The 23,312-nt window shown below is 42.3% G+C and overlaps 1 protein-coding gene across 3 annotated transcripts in view; it reads right to left on the minus strand.

The window, feature by feature from the left end:
- Window positions 1-2,126: 2,126 nt before the first annotated feature.
- The window catches only part of KCNQ1 (potassium voltage-gated channel subfamily Q member 1), a 598,641-nt gene continuing 577,455 nt past the window's right edge, over window positions 2,127-23,312 (minus strand). For all 3 annotated transcript variants that reach the window (XM_074997802.1, XM_074997801.1, XM_074997800.1), the window contains one exon: window positions 2,127-4,139. In XM_074997802.1, coding sequence (XP_074853903.1) covers window positions 3,957-4,139 — 183 coding nt within the window. In that variant the 3' untranslated portion in view covers window positions 2,127-3,956. The remainder of the gene's footprint in view (window positions 4,140-23,312) is intronic.

Raw genomic sequence — 23,312 nt, forward strand, 5'->3', positions numbered from 1 at the left:
GGACCCATAAAAATTCTAAGCAGTGAATGTGAATTTTTTTTTGTTATCCAGAACAGTTTGTAATACTGATCTCGGTATGTATCAGAAAATGAGCTGTGCCAAAAAGAAGTCACTTCAAATTATCATTAATCAGTGGAACTGACAGCCTCTGCTGGCTCCTCGGCAACATGGGTGGTAGTGCGGGGAGGCAGCTCTGCACTCCCAGAAGGGTTAGGTCCACGAGGCAGGTCTGAGGAGTGTGGGAGCTGCCCCCGGAGTCCCGCTTAGCACTACTTGGAGTGCACAGTGCAGTGCTCCAGAAGCAATTTAAAGGGCCCAAGGCAATTGCCACTTTTGCCCTCTGCTGTTAGCGGGCCTGTCATTAATAAAAACAATTTGGATGTCTCAATGATTCTGTGTAGTTATGCGATCATAGTAATGCCTGTAAGTTTCCTTATTAAGTGAGGATCTTAATCAATAAATTGTTTCCTAGGAGTTCATCAGCCTGGATGAAGGAGGAGGGTTGGTCAGATGTGTGTCGATGCACTGACTGTCAAACAATACGAATGAAATCTGATGCCAGTACAACTAAATGTTTACAGGTGTGCCATTTTAATAATTCTGGTAAGGGGAAAAAAAAACTAAGCAAACTAAAACCAGTGAATTTGGCAACCCTCCCATGGGCAACGGTAAACAAAACGTCTCATGGGCCATGCTTAGAAACCTGGTGAGCCTCACATGGCCCAGAAGCTGCAGGTTGCCCACCACTGCTTTAGGATTTGGTACTATATTTCTGATAGGAATGACTGGATCCAGATCTGGAATGATTAGTTGTAGACCAGAGAAATAACTATGACGAGATTTTAAATCTTTTAGGAACACAGTGCAGACCAGGATTTTGGTGAAGGTGGTTTCTGAAATGTACATGTCAATGTGTAAAGTGCTTGATTTTGGATCCTATAGCATGAAAGGCATTGTGTTCAATGTTATTAGTACCTAGGTTTACCTACTAGAAAGAAAATGAAAATATGATCTTAGAAGGATTCATTGCTGGCAGCAGAGCTTTCTTGGCAGCAGCCCTGGGTCTCTGGAAATATGCGTAAGCATTAACCTGGTTGCTTTCAGTAAGAACTGCGGGATACACCTGTTGGCTTGGATCTTCTCAAAAATTAAATCCTGTTTTCACAGATCTCTACTTAAGATACAGGCAGAACAGGAGGATGGAAGTTGATCCATATTTACTGAGAACTTGTGTTTCAAATAAGGCACTCACACACCAGAGCAATACAATAAAAGAAAAAAAAGTGTCTTTCTGGAATGTATCAAAGTCTGTGGATTTTAGAACAAATCATGGCATAATACCCTGTCCTGCATTTTATTAGGAAATTAGCAGTCAGATTAATAACCTGAAATTACATAGTGAACCTCAGAAAACAAATTCAAAATCATCACAATTATTTTTGATTTTTATAAAACATAATGCCCAGAAATAATCCCTGTTTACATCTGTAAATATCTACACCCTTAAAATCATCGATTGTACAGCAGCAAGACTGAATGATTTTAACAATCAATATGAGGACATACAGTATGCTTTGCTCTATATCCAACTGAGATAAAACATTTTAGAAAATGAAATGTTTAAAACAAAGCACAGAAATATTACCTCTATTAGGAAAAGACTCCCTCTGAGCTCAGTTCAATTGATATGCACAAGTATTTCAAATTACTAGTAAGTTAAAGTGGAGTACAGGTAACTGCAATGTAATAAGTGGCTGTGGCTACGTCTACACTAGCCCAAAACTTCGAAATGGTCATGCAAATGGCCATTTCGAAGTTTACTCATGAAGCGCTGAAATACATATTCAGCGCCTCATTAGAATGCTGGCAGCCGTGGCACTTCAAAATTGACGGGACTCGCTGCTGCGCGGCTTGTCCAGGCAGGGGTCCTTTTTGAAAGGACCCCGGCAACTTCAAAATCCCCTTATTCCTATCTGCTGTGAAGAATAAGGAGATTTCGAAGTTGCTGGGGTCCTTTCGAAAAGGAGCCCCCTCTGGACAAGCAGCTCGGTTGCGAGACGCATCAATTTCGAAGTGCCGCAGCTGCTGGCATTCTAATGAGGCGCTGAATATGTATTTCAGCACTTCATTAGTAAACTTTGAAATGTCCAGTTACACGGCAATTTTGAAGTTTTGGGCTAGTGTAGACACGGCCTGTGAGGCATAAGTTTTGCAACACACTCCAGTTCCTTTCGAATGTACAGGACTAAATATACTCAGATCCTGGATTTTTATATCTATTGCTACAACAGTAGATGAGTTTGTGACCCACCTCATCTACCTTCCTCTTCATTTACCAGCAATAAACCTACTTATTAATATGGCTTATTTGGTTTGTACTCAGCAGTGTTCAGTGTTTTGCAGTTTCAATGAAGGTGAACTTCATCCATGTGCAGCTAGCTAACATAAAACCAGTCACCATCTAAGTCCCACCCAAGCCCTTAAAGTGGGTAGGTTTTATCCTGGCTTTCTGCCTGGGGCACATTTCACTCTAAGTCACTTGAATCCAAACACTGCTCACCTCAGTCATCTAAGTAGTCACAGTGTGCCAAATTCTGCTCTTGTTAATACAAAAATAAATGTGGAGAAGGTCGTTTCACTTCAGTGTAGTTACTCCAGATGTACCCTGGCATAAATGAGGGCAGAATTTAGCTCATTGACTTCAGTGGGAACTACCTGTGTGTGTGTGACAAGCAGGATTTGGAGCCCTGGTTGAATGGTCAAGTCAATGTGAGTCTTTGATTTTAATGCCTCAGTCCCCTAAATTAGGGCCTAAGTCTTTGAGATGTTGAGTGTCTCCTGTTGGGAGCTGAGTACTGTATTCTGAGTCCCTGATTCAGGAAAGCACTTAAGCACATGCTCAATTCTATCCTAGTCAGGAAAAACAGGCTTAACTTTAAGGACTTAATATACGTGCTTTTACATGCTGACTAGAGATGTTTTTCTGAACAGGGGCCTCAGTTTCGATGGGAGTTGTGGGTGCTCAATACCTGGTGAATTCAAGCACTTGACCAGCAATATCCATTTTCTTTAGAGACATATGCATATATTTACTTGTAACATTTTTGGAAGTAATGCTACAAAAACTGGATATAGAAAAAATATAAAAGCAGTGAACATTCATTTTTAAAATAAATTTCTGGACAAGCACAATCAGATAGTTGTACTAACATTTATAAATGCACTCTTTGGCAGCAATTTTTTAGAAAGCAGAATTATTTTTTTCTTTTCATTATTTTATCTTTCTCCCATGAAACCTTCATATCTTAAAAAAATCTATAGCACTTTCCTCTATAAACAGTATTGTTTCACTACTTCTTCCCTGAAGAAAATCAGATTGAAAAAGAAAATCTAGTCATTATCCGGTAAGTGTTTATGCAACAGAAGAAAGAAAATAATTCACTGTGCAATTTGTCATTCTCTAGAAAGCTAGTGGTACGTTTATACAATAAAATCAACATAAGTTACTCCATTTTTCTTTAAAATCTAGCTGGTAAAACGATATTCCTAGCAATAGATTCATAAACAGAATGCACACATTGCTATCTAAGTTCAAGTATTATTATTTTTCCTTTAAAAAGAGCCATTAATTCCTTGCAATTTTGCCTGTTCTTCTATTTTGTTTTGGTCTTTCAGTGCCATGATGAATCGCACTTGACTGTTCTTGAACAAAATAAAAATGGAACTTGAGAATGCACTGTGTTAAAACAACACAACACAGAGGCCCTGAGGTGTGTTAGCTTGATAAACCGGTATTTGATATGAGTGATTGTCTTTGGAAGGAGTGTTTCAAATGCTAGAAACACTGATACAGTAGTCATGTGTGTTCTCATATGGCTGATAACTCTTTCCAGATTCACAACCTTCAGTTCCATTTAAAAAGGGGAAAAAAATCAACCACCTGTATTTCTATGATATCAAGATACGTCATCTTGGATTCTTGGTACTGTCAGTTGTTCATAAGTAGGGAGGAAGAGATCTGAGTTAGCTGTGTTGTCTCTGTGAGATGATCCGTTATTGCTTTGGCCGCTCTGCTGAGTGGAAACCAGGTGACGCAGCATATCTGTAATGTGGTTCAATTTCTGGTCCATTTGCATTACCTGCAAAACAAAGAGAAACATCCTTCAGTGTCAGAATTTGAGAAAGTAACGAGAAGACATGGCAGAAAAACGAAAGCTCATTACCTAATAAATAAATTTGTTCGTGTTTAAGCTCCTGTGGGACTGCTCGTTTTTTGTGAAGCTACAGACTGACATGGCTACTCCACTGAGACTGCTTCAAAATACAAAACCCTGCTCTGCTTGGAATGATCTTTTTGTCAGACGCAACTTCAGCCTTACCTCAATCCCTGGGAAAATAATGGAGGGAATCCTCAAGGAATCCATTTTGAAGCACTTGGAAGAGGGGAAAGTGATCAAAAGTAGCCCACATGGATTCACCGGGGCAAGTCCTGCCTGACCAATCTGATTAGCTTCTATGACGAGGTAACAAGCTCTGTGGACATGAGGAAGTCAGTGGATGTGATATACCTTGACTTCAGCAAGGCTTTTGATACGGTCTCCCACAACATTCTTGTCCATAAGTTAAGGAAATATGGATTGGATCCTTGGACTGTAAGATGGATAGAAAGCTGGCTTGATGGTCGGGCCCAATGGGTAGTGGTCAATGGCTCAATATCTGGATGGTGGTCTGTTTCAAGCGGAGCGCCGCAAGGCTCGGTCCTGGGGCTGGTGTTATTTAACATCTTTATTAATGACCTGGATGAGGGACTGGGTTGCACCCTCAGCAGGTTTGTGGATGACACAAAACTAGGCAGAGAGGTAGATATGTTGGAGGGTAGAGAGACAATCCAGAGGGACCTGGATAAATTGGAGGACTGGGCCAAAAGAAATCTGATGTGGTTCAATAAGGAGAAGTGTAGAGTCCTGCACCTGGGGCGGAAGAATCCCAAACATTGTTACAGGCTGGGGACCGACTGGCTCAGCAGCAGTACGATGAAAAGGGACCTAGGGGTTATTGTGGATGAAAGGCTGGATATGAGTAAACAATGTGCCCTTGTAGCCAAGAAAGCTAACAGCATACTGGGGTGCATTAGGAGGAGCATTCTGAGCAGATCGAGAGAAGTAGTTATTCCTTTTTATTCAGCACTGGTGAGGCCACATCTGGAATATTCTGTTCAGTTTTGGGCCCCCCAGTATAAAAAGGATTTGGATTTGCTATAGCAGATTCAGCGAAGGGCAACAAAATGATTAAGGGTCTGCAGCACAAGACCTATGAGGATAGGCTGAGGGATTTGGGCTTGTTTAGTTTACAGAAGAGAAGACTTAGAGGTGATTTAATAGCAGCCTTCAACTTCCTGAAGGGGAGCTCTAAAAAGGAGGGTGAGAAACTGTTCTCAGTGGTGTCAGATGGCAGAACAAGGAGTAATGGTCAGAAGTTAAAGAGGGAGAGGTGTAGGCTAGATATTAAGAAAAAATTCTTCACCAGGCAGGTGGTGAAGCCGAGAGAGGTGGTGGATTCTCCATCCCGTGAAGTTTTTAAGTCCTGGCTGGACAAGGTCCTGGCTGGGATGACTTAGTAGGGGTTGATCCTGCTTGAAGCACGGGGCTGGACTAGATGACCTCCTGAGGTCCCTTCCAGCCCTATGATTCTGTGATTCTGTGAACTTGTGACTGATACTCGTGTTCTTTGGTTCAGACTCTCAATGGGATCATGATCTGCTGCTCAGGTCACAAAATGCCAAACAGACCCTGGTCTGAGGGGAAATCCCTGAATGTGCAAATGCATGGCAGCCAGATCCTGTGTGCGCACCCACTTATAGACAAACTTGGTGGGTTTGTAGGTGCCGACTTCCCAAGCTCCCAGGTGGCGACCAGCCTTTGCTCCACTCAAGGTCCTGACCCCTGCCTCCATCTCTTCCCCCAAACCCTCTCCCCTCCTCCATCCTTGCTGCCTCTTCCTGCCTTCTCTCCACCTCATCCTGATTCCACTCCTGCCCCTGCCAGTGCCTCCTGAACTCCGCTGAACAGCTGATTGTGATGGACAGAAGGTGCTGGGAAGGAGGAGAGGAGCTGATGGAGGAGGTGGGGTCTATTGTAAGGTGGAAAGGCTGGAGGACGGGGAAGGAACTCTTCTGTGTGACTGCTGGTGGATACCAAGCATCAACTATTTTTTTTTTTTAGTGTGCGTGCTTCAACCCTGGGGCACCCACAGAGTCAGTACTTATGAGTGGGGTTTACTGGGGGCAAAAGAAGGTATTGTGGAGCTCTGCTCTGGTACACCAATTCTCCATTGCCATAGGGGCCATTAATGTTCCTTGTCACTGGTGCACTTCAGCGCAGCTCTATAGCTGCTCTAGGTTGTGTGGGGATCAGGACTAGGCTCAGAATCAGGGAGAAGTTACTAGCTCCCTACTGCCCCACCTTTCCTGCCCGAGTGCTGTGACATAAATCCTCTGCATTTCTTCTACCTATAGCTCAAATTATTTTAAAAAGAGAATCTGATTTTCAAGAAATATGATGAGATGTCAAGATTATTAAGAATTAGACTGTGGATTTGCCATAAGCCTGGAATATATTTACAGTAAAGCAAACTCTCGATTTAACAGACTAATGTGTGGAAGGGGTGTCTGTTAATGCTGAAAGTCCATTATATCCAAATGGTTACACTGTATGACGATGCATTGACCTTCCCAGCCCATTGCTCACTCCTGTCCTCTGCCCTCCCCTTCCCTTCCCCCTCCTGCCCCATTGTTCCCCTCACACTTCCATCTCCCTCTCCCAGTTACTAGGAGAGGAACTGAATGCCTTCGTGACTCCTTCTACATCCTGCAGCTCTTGGCGCTGCGGCTCCTCCAGCATCCCGGCTCTGAGCCGCTGGCACGAAGGTAGAGCATGGCCGCCCCCAGCCTGCCAGAGGGCAGCAGCCTCTGACAACATGGCTGCTGCTCAGTGCCATTGCAGGCAGCGGCAGCTGGGTGCTGACATGCTCTATGTACATGGTGCTGGGAAAGTGAGCTCCTGCGCCCCGCCGCAGCCCCACCCCCGGCTCCTCTGGCCCCAGCCACTGCAGTGGCCCTTCCAGCCCTGGCAACCCCAGCTGTTCTGGCAGCGGCTCTGCTGAGCCTCTGACATTTATTTGGGGGGTGGGTGGGCAGACAGTGCCCATTATTTCCGAACTCCTTTATATTGGGGTCCATTAAAGTGAGAGTTTACTGTATGCCTGTGATGTCCCAGCAGAAGACCAGGAATTGAACTGCATCCCAAAGCATGGTTACACTGAAATTAAAAAACCATGAGTGGCCCATGCCAGCTAACCTGGGCTTGCAGAGCTCAGGCTAAAGGGTTGTTTATTGTGGTGTAGACATTTGGGCTCAGGCAGCAACTTAGTCTCCAAAGACCTGTATGACGTGTGTGTGTGTGTGTGTGTGTGTGAAGGGTACAAATGCACCATCCATGTCCAGCTTCTCTCCCTTTCTCCCTGCTGCACTCTGGAGGGGTAGCCCAAGGCACTATGGGAGCTGTAGTTCCTTGTCCAGCTCCCTGTCTAGAGAGATGGCTCTGAGGGAGTGAAGGGACTACATTTCCCAGCATGGCTTTGTCACTAGCACCAGCAAATGGAGGGGGATTTCAGAATATTGTGTTTCATGTAAGGAATGCGTCAGCAGGTGCTCAGTACTGCTGAAGGATTCAAGGAATGTGTCCTTTAGAGATCATCTGCCTGAAAATGCAAAGGTATGCATATGTAATGTCTTGCAAACAAAGCCTGATGGGTAGCAGGTGAAGCAATGGAGTTTCGTCTATTGTAAACAACATGTTATAAAGTCACAATTTAACTTATCACCCAGTGTAAAAATGGTGGAGTCTCACCAATGCTTGAAGTTGTCGGGGGTACAGATTGGTCATCATTGCTGTGTAAGATATGGATCACACAGGGTTCCCCTCATCTGAGCATTGTGAGGCAGCAGTGGGGAGGGGTTACTGGTAGAGCCAGCTGGCTGGGAGCCTTAGGCTCAACTGAGCCATAGCCATAAGCCTGGTGTGACTAGTCCTTCACCCCACTGTTCAGAGATAGAAAAGATGGATGCCGTAGTCTGTGTTCTTTTTGTTTGAGAATCCACCCTGGTAGATACTGAGATTGAGAGCTGAAATCACAGGGCAGCAGCTCAAGCCACTGAGCACTGAAGTCTCAGGGGTTTGCCTCAAGCCAAACTCACAAAGTGGTGGCTAGGCATACAGCTGGCATGATTGACTGGTGGGTGGCTGGAAGGAGAAGCAGCAGGCAGCCAGCGGGGCAGCTGTAAGGTGCAAGCAGACCACAGGACCAGCACAAAGGTGGCATTGCCTCAGGCTCAGTTAGGGAATGCAACAGGGTGAAGTGTCAGGGTCTGCACAGACTGGACAGAGGTGTAAGTGGGGCACTTGAAGCAGGGTACATAGAAAGTACGGGTATGTGAATGTGAAAGGGATGCTTACAGTGTTGGACTGGTGAGCCTGACAGGCAAAGGACACTGCTCAATCCATTTGAGCTGGGACTGTCACTTGCGGGTTGGTTATGAACTCTGGGTGTGGTATTTTCCCAAGCTAATGCCATGTGACTTCTCTGCCTTTTTCATTAAAAGTTTCTTTTCTACACTCAGATTCTGTGCTTGTGAGTGGGGAAGCATTGCCTCTCCAAATTTCCCAGGCTACTGGGTGGGGGCTCTAGCTGGTTCTGTGTGAGACGGATGAAAAGAACCCCTAGATATTAAACCTGGCCCTGGCTGCTGCTGATGCTACCAGCAGAAGGGTTACATTCACTTTTGCTATTACAGCAAGGTCCCAAAAGGTAATCTCTATAAAATCTTTATTACCATATAAATTGTTAATATCTTATAACAAAATCAGTTTACCATTCACTGTTTCCACTCAAATTTTTCATTAACCTCTCTTACGCACACCGATTGCATGACTATTCTGAACTCTTCTATCTTAAAAAAATGTGGTCCACATTTACAAAACAAAACAAAACAAAAAAAACCCCACGTCACCAGCTTCCCCCCCGAAATTCCTGCACGTGCTGGCTCTACGACCATGTGAGGAGAAGGGATCCCAGAGCTTGGGCTACAGCTTGAATGCAAATATCTACACCCCAGTAAAGCAGTCTCTTAGCGCACACCCTAGGAGCACAAGGCTGCTGTGTAGACACACTGCAGAGTGCTACAATCTGAGGGTCTGGTTTCCCCCTTGCTTCAGTGGGGAAGTAATATATAACAGACCTTTGCCTGGCATACAATACCCTATGTTTCAAATCAGCTGTAATGGCTGTGCACCGAGAAAGCATATTTAAAGCTACACCCACTTTTTGCCCATCCATGTAGGCAGCAGATGAATGGTCCTATAGAAGCTGCTGTCCTGCAATGCAAATAGCCTGCTCAGGGCAGCAAGAAACAAATCATAATATTGCCTATTCTTGGACCTAGTGATCATAGGAATCATAAGATATTACAAAGAGATATAATTATACAGAAAAAGATGTAGCAGATTTTACAAATAAAAGAAAAATGAATGATCAAAGAAATAAATTATTGTTCAGAATATCTGCTGGAAAGTACTGAAAGGTATATAAAGCAGAACAAGTAATAGGAGCAATCTATATATGTCTGGCTATCATCCAAGTAATAGACAGGATGGTAAAAGACAATAAGACTGAGTAAAACATCAATATACCTGGAGAATTTCTAAAGAGACTACAATGTTTTCTGCACAGTATAGAAAGTGTTGTTTTTGTTAAATGCTTTGTACAACTAGTGGAAAAGCAGATATAGAAAATTTGAAAATCTGAGGTGCAAGGTATATATACTAAGCATCCTGGTTGGTGCAGAAAACACTGGACAGAAATGGCTGTTAAAAGATGAGATTCTTAAAATTAAGATGTTCAAGAACACATAGGCTATACGCACACAACAGAGATCTTTCAAAAGAAGCCCTTCTGGAAGATCTATTCCCAAAGAACCTCTTTTGAAAGAGTATGTCCACACACAAAAAAAGTGGATCAAAAGAGTGATCTGTTCTTTCGAAAGAGAGTGTCCATACAACCCCCACTCTTTCAAAAGAATGGGCCAGGGACTGAAAAATCAGGTGACATGGGGACTTCTACTTCAAAAGAAAGGCTCTGAGGAGCATCTACACAAGTCTTCTTTCGAAAGAAGCTTTCCAAAGAAAGTGTTCTTCCTGAAAGAGACTGGAATAGTGGTTTTGAAAGGTGTGCTGCATTCTTTCAATTTACTTTTGAAAGAACACTTTTTATGTTTAGATGCTCTGCAAGATCTTTCGCAAGAGCCCCCTTCTTTTGAAAACTCTTTTAAAAGAACTTGCTAGTGTAGATGCAGATATAAGCTGCGTCTACACGTGCACGCTACTTCGAAGTAGCGGCACCAACTTCGACGTTAGGCGGCGAGACGTCGAAGTCGCTAACCTCATGAGGGGATCGGAATAGCGCCCTACTTCGACGTTCAACGTCGAAGTAGGGACCGTGTAGATGATCCGCGTCCCGCAACGTCGAAATTGCTGGGTCCTCCATGGCGGCCATCAGCTGGGGGGTTGAGAGATGCTCTCTCTCCAGCCCCTGCGGGGCTCTGTGGTCACCGTGGGCAGCAGCCCTTAGCCCAGGGCTTCTGGCTGCTTCTGCGGCAGCTGGGGATCTATGCTGCAGGCACAGGGTCTGCAACCAGTTGTCAGCTCTGTGTATCTTGTGTTGTTTAGTGCAACTGTGTCTGGGAGGGGCCCTTTAAGGGAGCAGCTTGCTGTTGAGTCCGCCCTGTGACCCTGTCTGCAGCTGTGTCTGGCATCCCTATTTCGATGTGTGCTACTTTGACGTGTAGACGTTCCCTCGCTGCGCCTATTTCGATGTTGGGCTGAGCAACGTCGAAGTTGAACATCGACGTTGCTGGCCCTGGAGGACGTGTAGACGTTATTCATCGAAATAGACTATTTCGATGTCGAAACATCGAAATAAGCTATTTCGATGTTGGCTGCACGTGTAGACGTAGCCATAGTGAAAAACTGCTATGGGAAAGAGAGATGGAAAATTGAGGAATTTTACTAAGCTTTGGTTTCATTCTATTAAATACTGGTATATTCCCTAAGAGAAAAGGTGTATCTTCTCTAAAATGCATTCCGATGACAGTCCATTGATAAGACTCCTGGGCACAGTACAAAGCACAGAGTTGGCCTGCAAAATTCCACATTGCCTACTGCCTGAATATTACTTGTAGGACATTTCTGTCACTTACCCAAACCTATCTGATTAAATTTTGAAGACATCATAACTGAAAGCTGCAATCTACTAGAAGTCTTGAGATGGTAAGGTATAACTATTTCTAAAAACAGAATACTTTCCTAGAAGAACTGTGCAGAGACTTTATTTTTATCCCTCCTCTCCCCTGCTCCTCCAACAGGGATCTCAACAGAGGAAACTCTGACCAAAAATGTACAAAAATATCTATACTATTAGTGCTCTTGAAATGGTGAGCTATTCAACGCGACAGTGGGTTGGATTGAGGTTCTCCAACAGCTGTGCATCCTGGTGACAAAGATACGGATGAGTGAGTGAGATATGAATACCCTTACTGGGAAATCAATTTCCGGAGATAATTTTCTCTAAGGAATCAAGGTTAGCTGCAGCAGCTGTGCAGTGCAGGAGGCCCACAGAAGCAGATGAAAGGCTAATTATTATTGAGATGAGCCATATGAGATTAAAAATAGAGGCTTTGCTCCACGTCCCTGCTTATCTGTGTAAGCTTTTAGAATTACAACAGTTTGTACAATGAGGAGAGGCTGCTTGGTTCGAATTTTTAGTTTTTAGTCTGCTTTATTTTTAAATAAAGAAAAACATTTAAGTGACTTCAGTGATCATGAAGGGCTTGAGCCAAAGCCCACTGAAGACAATGGATGCTTTTGGATGTCATAAATTTCCATGGATTTCAATGGGCTTTGGATCAAGCCCATAAACAGAAGAGTTAACAGCTCCAGATGCTAAACCACTCCTACAGATATTGCAGGGGGTGGGGAGATTTGAATTTCCCTAGGCTGCTTCACTCATGTGGTTTGTCCCTGTCAACCCCTATCAATGGGTGTCCTCCATTAGGAACTTTGCTGAGACCAACAACGTATTTCACAAAAGCTAAAGAACAGCCACCAGAAGGCAACAGATTTTTTTGTTGCTTTTGATGTACTGGACCCAGGACCCAGCAGTGAAAGACTGTCATGATAGCCATTCCTCTGTCTTCCTGTTTTCATCCAAATCGTCATCCATATCATATCATTGCAAAATACTATTTGTTTGCTTAAATCAAGATAATTGCACTAGTTACAAAACTATCACAATGGAGTAGTAATAACACTACCATCCTTATGAAACTGGATTTAAATACATTTAACATATCTTGTATGAAGATGTAAGATTTCTCCTTGAATCATGCTTTCAAACACATTTACTTGATTAGAAATTAACTATGGTGCCAAAAAATGTAATAAAAGCAAAGCAAACAGAAAAACTGCTGATGTTAATGTAATCTCAACTCCTCTGGACAACTCTGTTCCTTTTTACTTAAAACAGCAAACTACACTAATACCACAAAAAATAACTCACACTGATTTTGGTTTTGTTGTATGAAACCACCAAGAAGTGTCTTTGCCAGACTTGAGCTGCATAGAAAAAGAATACGCAAAGTGTATGTGATCAGATGCTAGAGATGCAACTTGTTTTCACTGTGTGTGTATGTGCTGTGGAGCATTGCTGAGACTAGGCAAGAAGTGGTTTGAAACTTTTTTTGGAAATTATACTCTGACTTATTCTAAGGTCACACACAGGAGTTTATGCAGATGAAAGCAGCATCTCCTCCAGAAGAGTAAATGCCCTCTTCTTAAAAAAGCATGTGCCCAAGATTCACATACAGACTTCAAATGAGTTAAGCAGATTTTTACCATTTTGTGATCTAGCTCATAGAAACAAATCTAGTTAGTGAACAAGACAGAAATCATTCTTGGTGAGAAGGGGGAAGAAAAAAAAGTAGAGTTCTTTATCTGTTAAAAATCTTTAGACCTTTATACTCCTTTCATTTTAAAGATTCCATAATTTTAAGCATCCATGGCAAACTTACTGTTGAATTCAGAAGATGAATGGTAACTAAAAAGGTGGAGTGTGAAAGCCTCACTCGAATCTGGCTCCTTGAGACCAGGTAAAGAGGTCACAGACACAAAAAGGGACTGTAATAGCCCCAGTTGCAGCTGGATGAGGATTACTCTGATGGACTCAACCTGGAAGGCTGCCTTCTGAGGACCAAGCTATAAGCCCTGGTATCAGGAATGAGCTGGGGGAGGGGTTCGGCAGGAGAAATGTTTCAGAGACCAGTGCTGTCAGCTGCAGAGACTTCAGGCAGCAGTGCGCCTCACAAGGTTAACTTACAGGCCTCCATGTTCCCTACATTATGCTTACAGTCATTTCAGACCTTGGATAAGCTCAGGATTGGGAGGCTGCAAAATGGATTAAAACTGACTAAACCTCCACTCCTGCGCTCTGAGTTCTGTGTCTTGGAGGCTACGTTTACACTAGCCCAGAAGATTGACCAACATAGAGTCAATCTTCTGGGGTTCAAGTTCACACATCTAGGAGGGACATGTGAAATCGACCTCTCAGGGGTAGCAGTTGACCCCTGTACTCCTTGCAAGTTGCGAGGAGTAAGGGAGGTCAGTTGCAGCGTTTCTCCCATCCACATTGTTCAGTGGGGATAGCCAAGTAAGCCAAGCGCAGATAGGTTGATTTTAGCTACGAAATTGCCGTTGCTAGAGCTGCACATCTGCGGTCGACTTACTTTGCCTAGTGTAGACATAGGCTTAAAGGCACAGCATAGACTCACCCCTCAAGTTTTTATTTAAAGCAATTACTTTGAAAAAATTAAAGAGAGCTTCCTCAGGATTTAGGACAAAAATGCTGGGGTACAACTATGTTCTTAACAGCTGAATAATGCCAAAGGTATCTTGGATGGCCACAACAGAAATGTTCAGTGTACATAGGATCTGCATGATGCTATTCAGTTAAATCAAGAGACTGCATTTGTGCTCAGAATAGGAACTCAGACACACAGAAGTAGCAGAATGTAGACTACACATTTCGAAATGAACCTGTGGATTCCAATATCAAATATCTGATGGCTTCTAAAGATGAGGGTCCTGATTATCTTGAGTGGTATCTTTCTCTTGTGAGAAAGTTCAATGGGACTACTCATGTAAGTTCTAGTCAACAAGTTTCAGGGTATGAAGTCCCTAGGTGCTTATACTTCCTTATAGCTTCCTATTGAAAAGGACCTTTATTGTGCTCTCTCTCACAGTGATGCTTTACTTGTAATGCTCTGGTCCGAATCTTACTTACTTTTAGGCCTTTCTTTGTCACTGCAGTATCCTCTCTCTGTTCATCACTCACTACCATATTCTGGACTAATCCAACTTTCTTTTCTGTTCATTTTGGGAATAGCACAATCCCCTTCAAATGGGCAAGCTTCTCAACTGAAGGGAAGATTGCAAAAGCAAGACTCATAGGATTCCTTAAAACGGTTTATGCAAGCACCTAAAAAAGGCACCTGCCACGAACTGTGAAGCTCTTCACATTATCCTCTGGAAAACAGGATTGGTATATCCGGAGCTAAACTTCTTTTTTACAAGTCATTGTTCTAACTGACTGTGGTATCAGATGTATAGTCTCTTACATATTTTAAGTAGGTTTCTTGATAGATAATATGTGGAGAAGTTCCAGAGATCCAGTTCTTATCTACTTCACTGTTTTTAGTATCAGAGCACCTACAGAAACTTGTTATTTAATTCTGCACTTGCTTTCATCCAAATGACCATGGAAATGTGTTCCAGGACATATTTTCTTGTTACATCAGCAGTAAAAAATGGAAAAGGAACAGAAATCTTGGTAGCTCATTAATGTCTTTTCTAGTACTCTACCTGTGGCAGCTGGAGGTAGAACTCTGATTTAGTTTGTTTTGTGGAGCCAGTATTCTTACAGAGATTCTTTCTGTCCAGGTGTGGTTTAAGATACCAGGAACCTTCCTTATTCTGTTTACAAGACTCAAGATCCTAGATTCCTGAGAACTGGTGCCCTCTTATCAGAGATTTGTTTACTTTGCAGTCAGAGATTAGACTGAATGCTTGCAGTAGGCTAAGGCCAATCACTGAGGCATTTATGGGGGAATATACTCTAAATGAAGAGAATTTTCTCCGCAAACCATCTGTGCTTTCCCGAGACTTGTCCGAAGGAGAGTAGTCTGTTTGTGATTGGTTAGGGGGTGGGGTACAGGGGTAGGCAGACCAAAGTGGAACCCTTCCCCTTTGATACACAAATCCCTGGCCTTAGGGGAAAAAAAAACCTGAACAACTGAGCAAAAGTTATATGGACTTTATATAACATGTTTCTTTGCTGTTCAATAAACATCATAGACACCACACTAACTGACATATAAAAAAATGGTGACTTGGAGAAAGAGAGCACCTGCAGAAATACAGACACTGCTGCATCCCATGTTGGCTTTTGTAAAACTTACAAGGCCTGAAGGTAACCCTCCTGCATAACCACAGAGAGGTCACCATGTTTAGTCTGTGTCTTCACAGAACAAAAAAAAACAGTCCTGTAGCACTTTAAAGACTAACAAAATAATTTAATAGGTGATGAGCTATTGTGGGACAGACCCACTTCTTCAGATCTGGAAATTCTCCTGCATAAAGCTGTCAGTGTCAGTCTATCCCTCACTTGGAGGATAGTAAACTCTTTGTTTTGTCAGTAAGAGGAGACTGATGTTGCCTGACTTCACAATTTTTATAGTAAAACTTTCCTTCAACTTTTTAAAGCTCTAAAATAGGAACATCCTGAGTGCAGGTTTATTTTTCTGCATTAGTAACTGTTAAATCACTGCCACTAAGTCTCCATTAATCAGTACGTGACAATGTGTATTTTCAAATGTACAGTGATGACCTTGGAAAGAGACTTCCAACTCACCAGGCATGGATCAGAGCTCAAACACAACTTGAGTTACTGTGAGGTGTTTTCTGCACATGTTAGCCAAGCATTGGCTCTGGTTCCTGGGGACTTATCTGGATAACAAGTGGAAGGGCTGTTACAAAGGACTGATTTGATACTATAAATTCCTCATGCACTGTAAGAACATGATGTTTTGTTACATATTGTTCTTCACTTTGGCAAAAAGTTAACAAATTGATAAACTAGTTTCTGAGAATGAACACCTCATTTTCTTGGATGGTACCGTATACTACATCCGACACCAACATCTGGCCATAGGGTAAATGGCTGAAGGCTCTTATTTTAAAATAATATTTGCTTGACTTAGATGTACTGTACTGTTCCAATTATATAGCAAAATCTTTAAGGCTCCAGATAGTCAAGTTACAGGCATAGAGAAAATAGAGTATTTTATTTTAAAAGGGATAATTATTTTCATTAAATTTGTGGAGGAGTAGAAAAAGGAAACCGTGGGAAATGGGTTTTATTAATGTGAAATGCTATTGAAAAATAAGAGTAGCTGATTCTGATCTTATTTACTAAAGTGTAAATACACATAAGGTACTTTACACAGCCTTCTTCAGCATAGTTCTGGAGTGCTTCATAAACTTTACTATGTTTACCCTCAGCTCTTCTGTGAGATAGATAAGTGTCATCCTCTCCATTTTACACATGTGAAATAGAGACACAAAGAGAATGTGAAAATGACATGAGAAAATGTGCCCAAGGCCACATAGGAAGGCAGTGGCAAAGCCAATTCTTGAACCAGGTGCTCCCAAGTGTCTCATACCCTAAGCAAATGCCCTAGCCACCAGACAATCCTTACTCTTCAAACACTGAACAAAATGACACCAAAGTAATTAGCCCTGGCTTTAACACTGATCTGATCTATTACACTTACATATCTTCACAAAAGAAAAATACCTCATAACTTTGAGTTTGCAGGCTTTATGTGAATAAAAGTCACAACTGCTAGAGGCTTCTCTTCAGAGGCCCCAAGGGAAAAACAAATTCCACAAGTTTATGCTAAATAATCCAATCCCTACTTATTACATAATAGTAATTTAGCACAGTCTATTTAATGGGAATGTATTTGTGCAATGTTTTTGGGGGAGGATAGACAGCTATTTTAATACACTTTTTCAGACAGCCATATGGGCCTCCCCTTTTATTATTTGTCATGTAGCTGAACAAAGTTAAAGCTCTGCTCTGACAAATTATACACACAAAATCATTTTGGAAAAACATCTGCCTCCTCCGAAACTGTGACTTGCATAGAAACTGGCATTGAACGCAGTACATTTGAATGACTGCACTTTTCAAATGCTGGTCTCTGCAACTTCCAGAAGGTAAACAACTCATGAAAAATACCCGAGGAGTGACATGCTCTCTTGCCCATAATGCACTTCATATAGCTCAAGAATAAGGAATACTGTACAATAAATGGAAATCCTTCAAAGATTGCTTTTGATTATCTCCATCTGCTCACTCAAATGCCATCTACACTGCCATGTATGCATGTTTCTGACAATGGTCAGAATGGCAAGCAAAACATGTAACTGTTAAGCGAGACCTGAAAAGAAACCTGTCTTGTTGTGTGAGGGAATGGGGTGGGCGAGGTGGAGATCTTGATGAGGTAGTGAAAAGACCCTGAAGATTTTATGGTCTGCTAAATCTGTCAGGGCATGATATTTGCAGATGTGAAACATGGTTCACTGAGATGGGATGTGATTTTTAATAAGGTTCAGTCTCCTATTTGTCTTTGTTTAGGATGTTATGTTTGTTAAGGATCTAACAATCTACTTCTTCTGATAAGAACTGAGCAAAGTTCCCACTTCACAGGTCTAGTCATTTAAAAAGAGGTTTAAAAAGGGTTTCAGCAAAACCAGGAAATAAGAAACAGTTAACAGATTTTTTTCCCCAGTACAGAGAGAGTGTGTGAGAGAGAGTGCTTTAAAGCAGGAATGAGAAACTACATCCCATGGTCCAATTCTGGCCTTGGTTCCCAGCTCCCCCACCCCGCTCCCTGAACTGGGAAACGGCTCCTGTCAGGGGTAGCAGCCAAGAGTCAGGCTGCTGCCCCTGACAGGAGCAGTTTTCCACTCCTGTCTGGGGCGGCAGTCATATTAACCTGAGACACGTGCAACTTGGTTGCACGTATCTCGGATGTTTACTGTATCCTAAATTTGAGTTTGGGGGAGGGAATCTCTCTGACATCTGCTGACACTGTCCCTGGTGGTCTCAGTCCCAAACAAATGTTCAAATTTGTGCTATGCTCACAAAATTCACTGGCAATCAGAGGATTACAACCACACAATTAAAATTTATGACTGAGTTTTGTTGCAGATAAGTCAGACATGATGAAACCCATGGATATTTCCAAACTAGGCCACTCTCCAAAATCTACAATCTTTGTACTCAGTACAGCCTCAGGATATAGCCACTCTATGAATAATCTAAAAAAACAACAACAAAACCTCTGACCTTTGTAAAGCCTTTCCTCTAAAACTTGTCATAGACAGAAGATTGAAAATAGAGAGAATATAGATAGAAAGTAGAGCGAGGATACAAAGTGTTGCTTTTTCAGCACAGGAAGTCAGGGGATGTTGAAAGCATAGAGTAAGGGATTTTCAGTGGAACCTGTGCTCCTAAATTACTTAGATACTTTTGAAAACCCAACCTTTTGTCTACAGAGTTATAGCAATCGTAATACTGAAATAATGGTCTACTGAATGGAATGTCCCGTTTCCAACAATAACCTTTGTCAGATCCTGCCAACAAACACAAAATTCCCTCTCCCTCCATACACAACCAATAGAACATGTAGGATTTTTACTGTAATTTACAGTGAAAGAATATATCCCTGTATCAACACTTCACACACTATTGTACTAATCCTTGCACAAAATATACCCTGTAAGGTATCATTTGAAAACTCGTGATTTGTTGATTGGTATTGTCCTGCTAAAATATGGGTAGCAACATTGAATGTAAAGTTATATGTGGTGGTATGGTGGTGGAAACACATATTTCGAAGTGATGCAAGCAAACAGATCTGTCTCAAATAAAGGAATGTGTGCCTTACTTAATTTGCATTTAAGTTGAAACAGAGCCATTTAGCAGGAAGGGAAACAGAGAAAGCTCTAATTGGTGAGGAAAAAGTACCAGGGAACATCTTTTCACACAGCCTCTTTGTCTTCTGAATTTTGAGGAGTAAGGAGACTTTGAACTTGCCCTGGCACTTCGAAGTACTGGTGGGTGCGCCGCGGCTAGACCCGTGCCGGTACTTCGATGTTTAAAACTTTGAAGTTGCTGCGGGGGGGTATTTGCTTAATGAAGGGCTGCGCACTTCGTTAGTAAACTCCCAACACCTTAATTACCATCCTTCCTTTGAAGGAAGGTGGTAGTGTAGACAAGCCCTACAGGTAGCTCTCATGAGAGGCAGAGTCAGCCCTGCTGTGCTTTAACACATATGTATAGGTCTGTATGCTCCTGAATGTGAAGGAATAGGCAATAGGATGGGTCTAGCGATGACATTTATTTCCGTTGGTTACGAACTGTCTCCCAATTCATGAGAAACAGACACACTAATAATGGATAGCACAAGTGTTCTTTCTGATTTTTTTATCCATGTGCAGAATATATTTTGTAATGTGCACCCAGGAATATGAGAATGTGCACCACCAGTAGACACATACAATGCCTGCCGCAGGTGCTGTGGGCACTCTGTTAATCAGCAGAGTGGCATTTGCATCTCTCCTGGGTGGCTGCCCAAGCACTCAGCTTACAGGATACACTCGACAGCACTTTTTCACCTACGAAGCAATGAACTAACATTAACTAACTGATCCTCACACTGCTGCTCTGAGGCGACTAGGTGTCAGAGACAGGAATATTCAGCAAAGCAGGTAATGGCCTGATTTGCCAATGGTTCTGAGCACTCACAGCTCCTAGTGAAATACTCAAATGACACCATAAAAATAGGACCTCTGGGTTGACCTCAAAGATCCCAAGGGCATTTTCCATAGGAGCAGGGCGGGGAGGCTTGTCCTGGTTTCCTTGGTCAGTATTTATACCCACTGCCTCTGTGCAAAGAATTGGGCACTGTTTGTCACATCTGAACAGGAGTTGTGTGTGCTCAGCACATGTGAGAAGTCACATGATAAATAACTAGCCCAAGGCCCCAGAATCAGTCAGTGACAGAGCAAATATTAGAATTTAGCTGTTCTCAGTCATGTGCTCAGATCACTGAACTATATCTTTCTGCCACGTGTTTTACTGACTTTGGCGATTAGACAGCAGCATTTTCCCAGCTGCTACTTTTTACTGGTGAATGTGGAACAGAGGAATATGTAGACATCTTAGGGTTAAAAAAGCAAAAGCCTTGAACTGGAATAAAGAAATTTCCAAAACCTCCCTAACTTAAAAAAAAAAATTGACTTCTTTCCAAAGCAGACTGTAACGTTTCTTGCATCCTTGGCTATTATTCCAGTGCAATACTAGGACTATGACTAATAACCCCCTGCTTGAATACTGCTGATAATTTCACCGTTGAGTAGCTGTCCTGGTTCTGGTTCACCAGAGTATGTACTGAAGTTGCCAAGATTTTATTTAAAAAACAACAACAACAAAGAACAAGATACACATGCACAGTTCTCTAGTGTTATGCATACATTTTTCAGTCCAGGCATTTAGCTTCTATGCTGTTATAACACATTTTTCACACCACCCTCCCAATAGCTATTTTTCAGATGCCTACAGAGACTGTGGTTCTGGTTCTCGCTTTCTGTCTCTGACACATACACTTTTCTTAATTCAAAACAGGTTTGAAATTGCAGCCATTGTTTTAAGCAAACAAGCCATGTATCATATCGGGTTATGTCAGCACTGCTTATGCTATGTTTCACACTTCATCCAGAAGAGACAGCCACATTCCTTTACAAGGCTCAGAAAACCAGACTAGGTGCCCTTAATTTTCTAACTGGAGAGGGTAGGTGAGGGACACTGACATTTTGAGCATTGTATAGGTGGCCCCCAGTTGGGTTTGCAATGAAAGCTCAGATGCAACGTTAACTACGGTACCACCAGTGCCACTAAACAAAATAAAAAACAGATGGGGGAAAAAAAAAGAACTCAGTTAATCAATAAGCAATTAATTTGTTGCAAGAGCACTCTCCAGAGTTGAGACACATTCAGCTACTACATAACCTTGTCATTCACAGTGGATGGGAGGTTGAGCACCCATGACGAAGAAAAGTTTTGTGAGCAAGTGTAAGTTATGACACAGCCTAAGTTTGACTGCTCTGACTCAAGACTCTGAGGAAGGGCATTATGAATATGATAAAAGCGCTCCTTCCCTGACCTGAAGCCTAATGGCGATAAAAAGAGAGATCCTGCTTACATCTGAGAACAATAGGACTGCTAGAAACTCTACAGATCAGGATCTGTTTGCAGGCCTTCTTAAAGGACACCTCTTTAAAACTCCGTAGCTTACCATCCCTTGTCAGATCTGGGCAAAGGAAACACTCCTAATCTTTCAGTCCCTATCTCATCCCCAAGAAATGTCCTGGTCTGGAAGAAATGCATAGTGGACAAGATTTTCAAAAATGGCTAATGAAGCTGAGCACCCAAACACCCCAAATGAGACCCCTTGAAGAAGCCTGGTTTTCACAAGTGTTGAGGGCTTGCTCTCAGGAAATCAGGACCCCTTAAGATATCTCAAGCAAAGTGATATCTTACATAGATATAAGATGTATCTGAGAATCCAAAAGTCACTAGTCAAATTTGACAGCTTTGGATGCTGTCACTGTGATGGTAAGAAGAGGGGTCACTCAGTTCTCTTCCAAAAGCTTTGTCTTGCAGGTGAAGGTGGTTGCCACTAAAACACCAGGCAGGGAAAAGTTTGGGTGTTAAGAAGCTCTTGTTGGTATAGGATAAGAGGAAGGAGACTGGTTCTCTTGTAGTCTCCCAGTGTGGAAACCTGATCATGTGGTTGGGGACCTTGCCTGGCCTGTGAGTCTAACTATTAAACGTTTGTAAGTTGCACTGAGACGCAGGCATGGGAGGTGCTTTAGGAGCCCTGAGAATAATCATGAGACTATTGCAAAGGAAAAAAAAAAAACACCGAGTTTTTAAAAAATTATGTAGCACGTAACGTCAAGGATGACTTCAGTTAGTTTTTCAAAAAAACTTTCTGCCCGTTCATTTTTAGTATCTGTGATCTACTCATTATTTGCAATTTGATAGTTATTAAATGGATAAAAAAAGACAAAGCTCTTTTATATCCTAAATCAGCACACAAAATTAATAACCGTAAGATGACTTATGAGCAATCAAAAGAGAGAGAGAGAGAAAGCACTTAGAGTAACAGCTAGTTTTGAGATTCCCTGAGGGCCACTGGTGATTAAACTAACACCAACATGGAGTCCATGTTTGATGTGGTCACCAATTTGTTTTCAAAAGAAAAATTTTAAAAGGGTTCTTTCAAGAGAAAATTTTGCAAAACAAGCTCAGCAACATAACTGGATCAGAAATACTTTGATAAATATGATGATGATAAAAATGTTATTTATGAGCTAGTGTCACAGGAAGGTTAGAAATCCCAGTGACAAGCACATGGTCCTTTTGAACACACAAAGTGCATTGTATGTAAAGAGGCTGCCTGTGTTCTTGTCACTGAGCTTGCCTTCACAAACAAACAATTGAAGGACAAAAAATGTAGTGGGAAATCTCAGTGCAATTAAAGGAACCACACAGAATCCCAAAGGCACATGTTTTCTTGCCAAGGGCCTGCACAGAGTTCAACTGAAATTTTACTGAGACAAAACGTCTGAAAGCAAGGTCTGCGCCATTGCCCCTTTCGCTGCTAACCACCCTTACTGAAACCGTATTGCTAGAAGTACTTCCTCTAGCAGGATTTGGATCTTAAAACAATGATCTCCTGTTTTCAGATGTTCTGTTTGCCACAAAATCCACACAAGTCAACGGGAGACAGCAGCTATGGCTTCATAGTTTATTGGTGGACATTTTAGGTGGCACCAGGGCTGAGACAGGTAAAACCAGGGCCAGCAAGCAGCCAGGCAATGAAATGGACTGAATGAAGAGCACTGCCATGTATGAAAGAAGTCTCTCACAGGGGAAACTGAGAGAACCCCATGTACAGCAGTCAAAAAATTACAATTGAGGCAATGGATTGTTTACTGAGGAATTTTTTAGAT

This window comes from Carettochelys insculpta, chromosome 6 (genome assembly GCF_033958435.1).
Source record: "Carettochelys insculpta isolate YL-2023 chromosome 6, ASM3395843v1, whole genome shotgun sequence".
Lineage (NCBI taxonomy): Eukaryota > Metazoa > Chordata > Testudines > Carettochelyidae > Carettochelys > Carettochelys insculpta.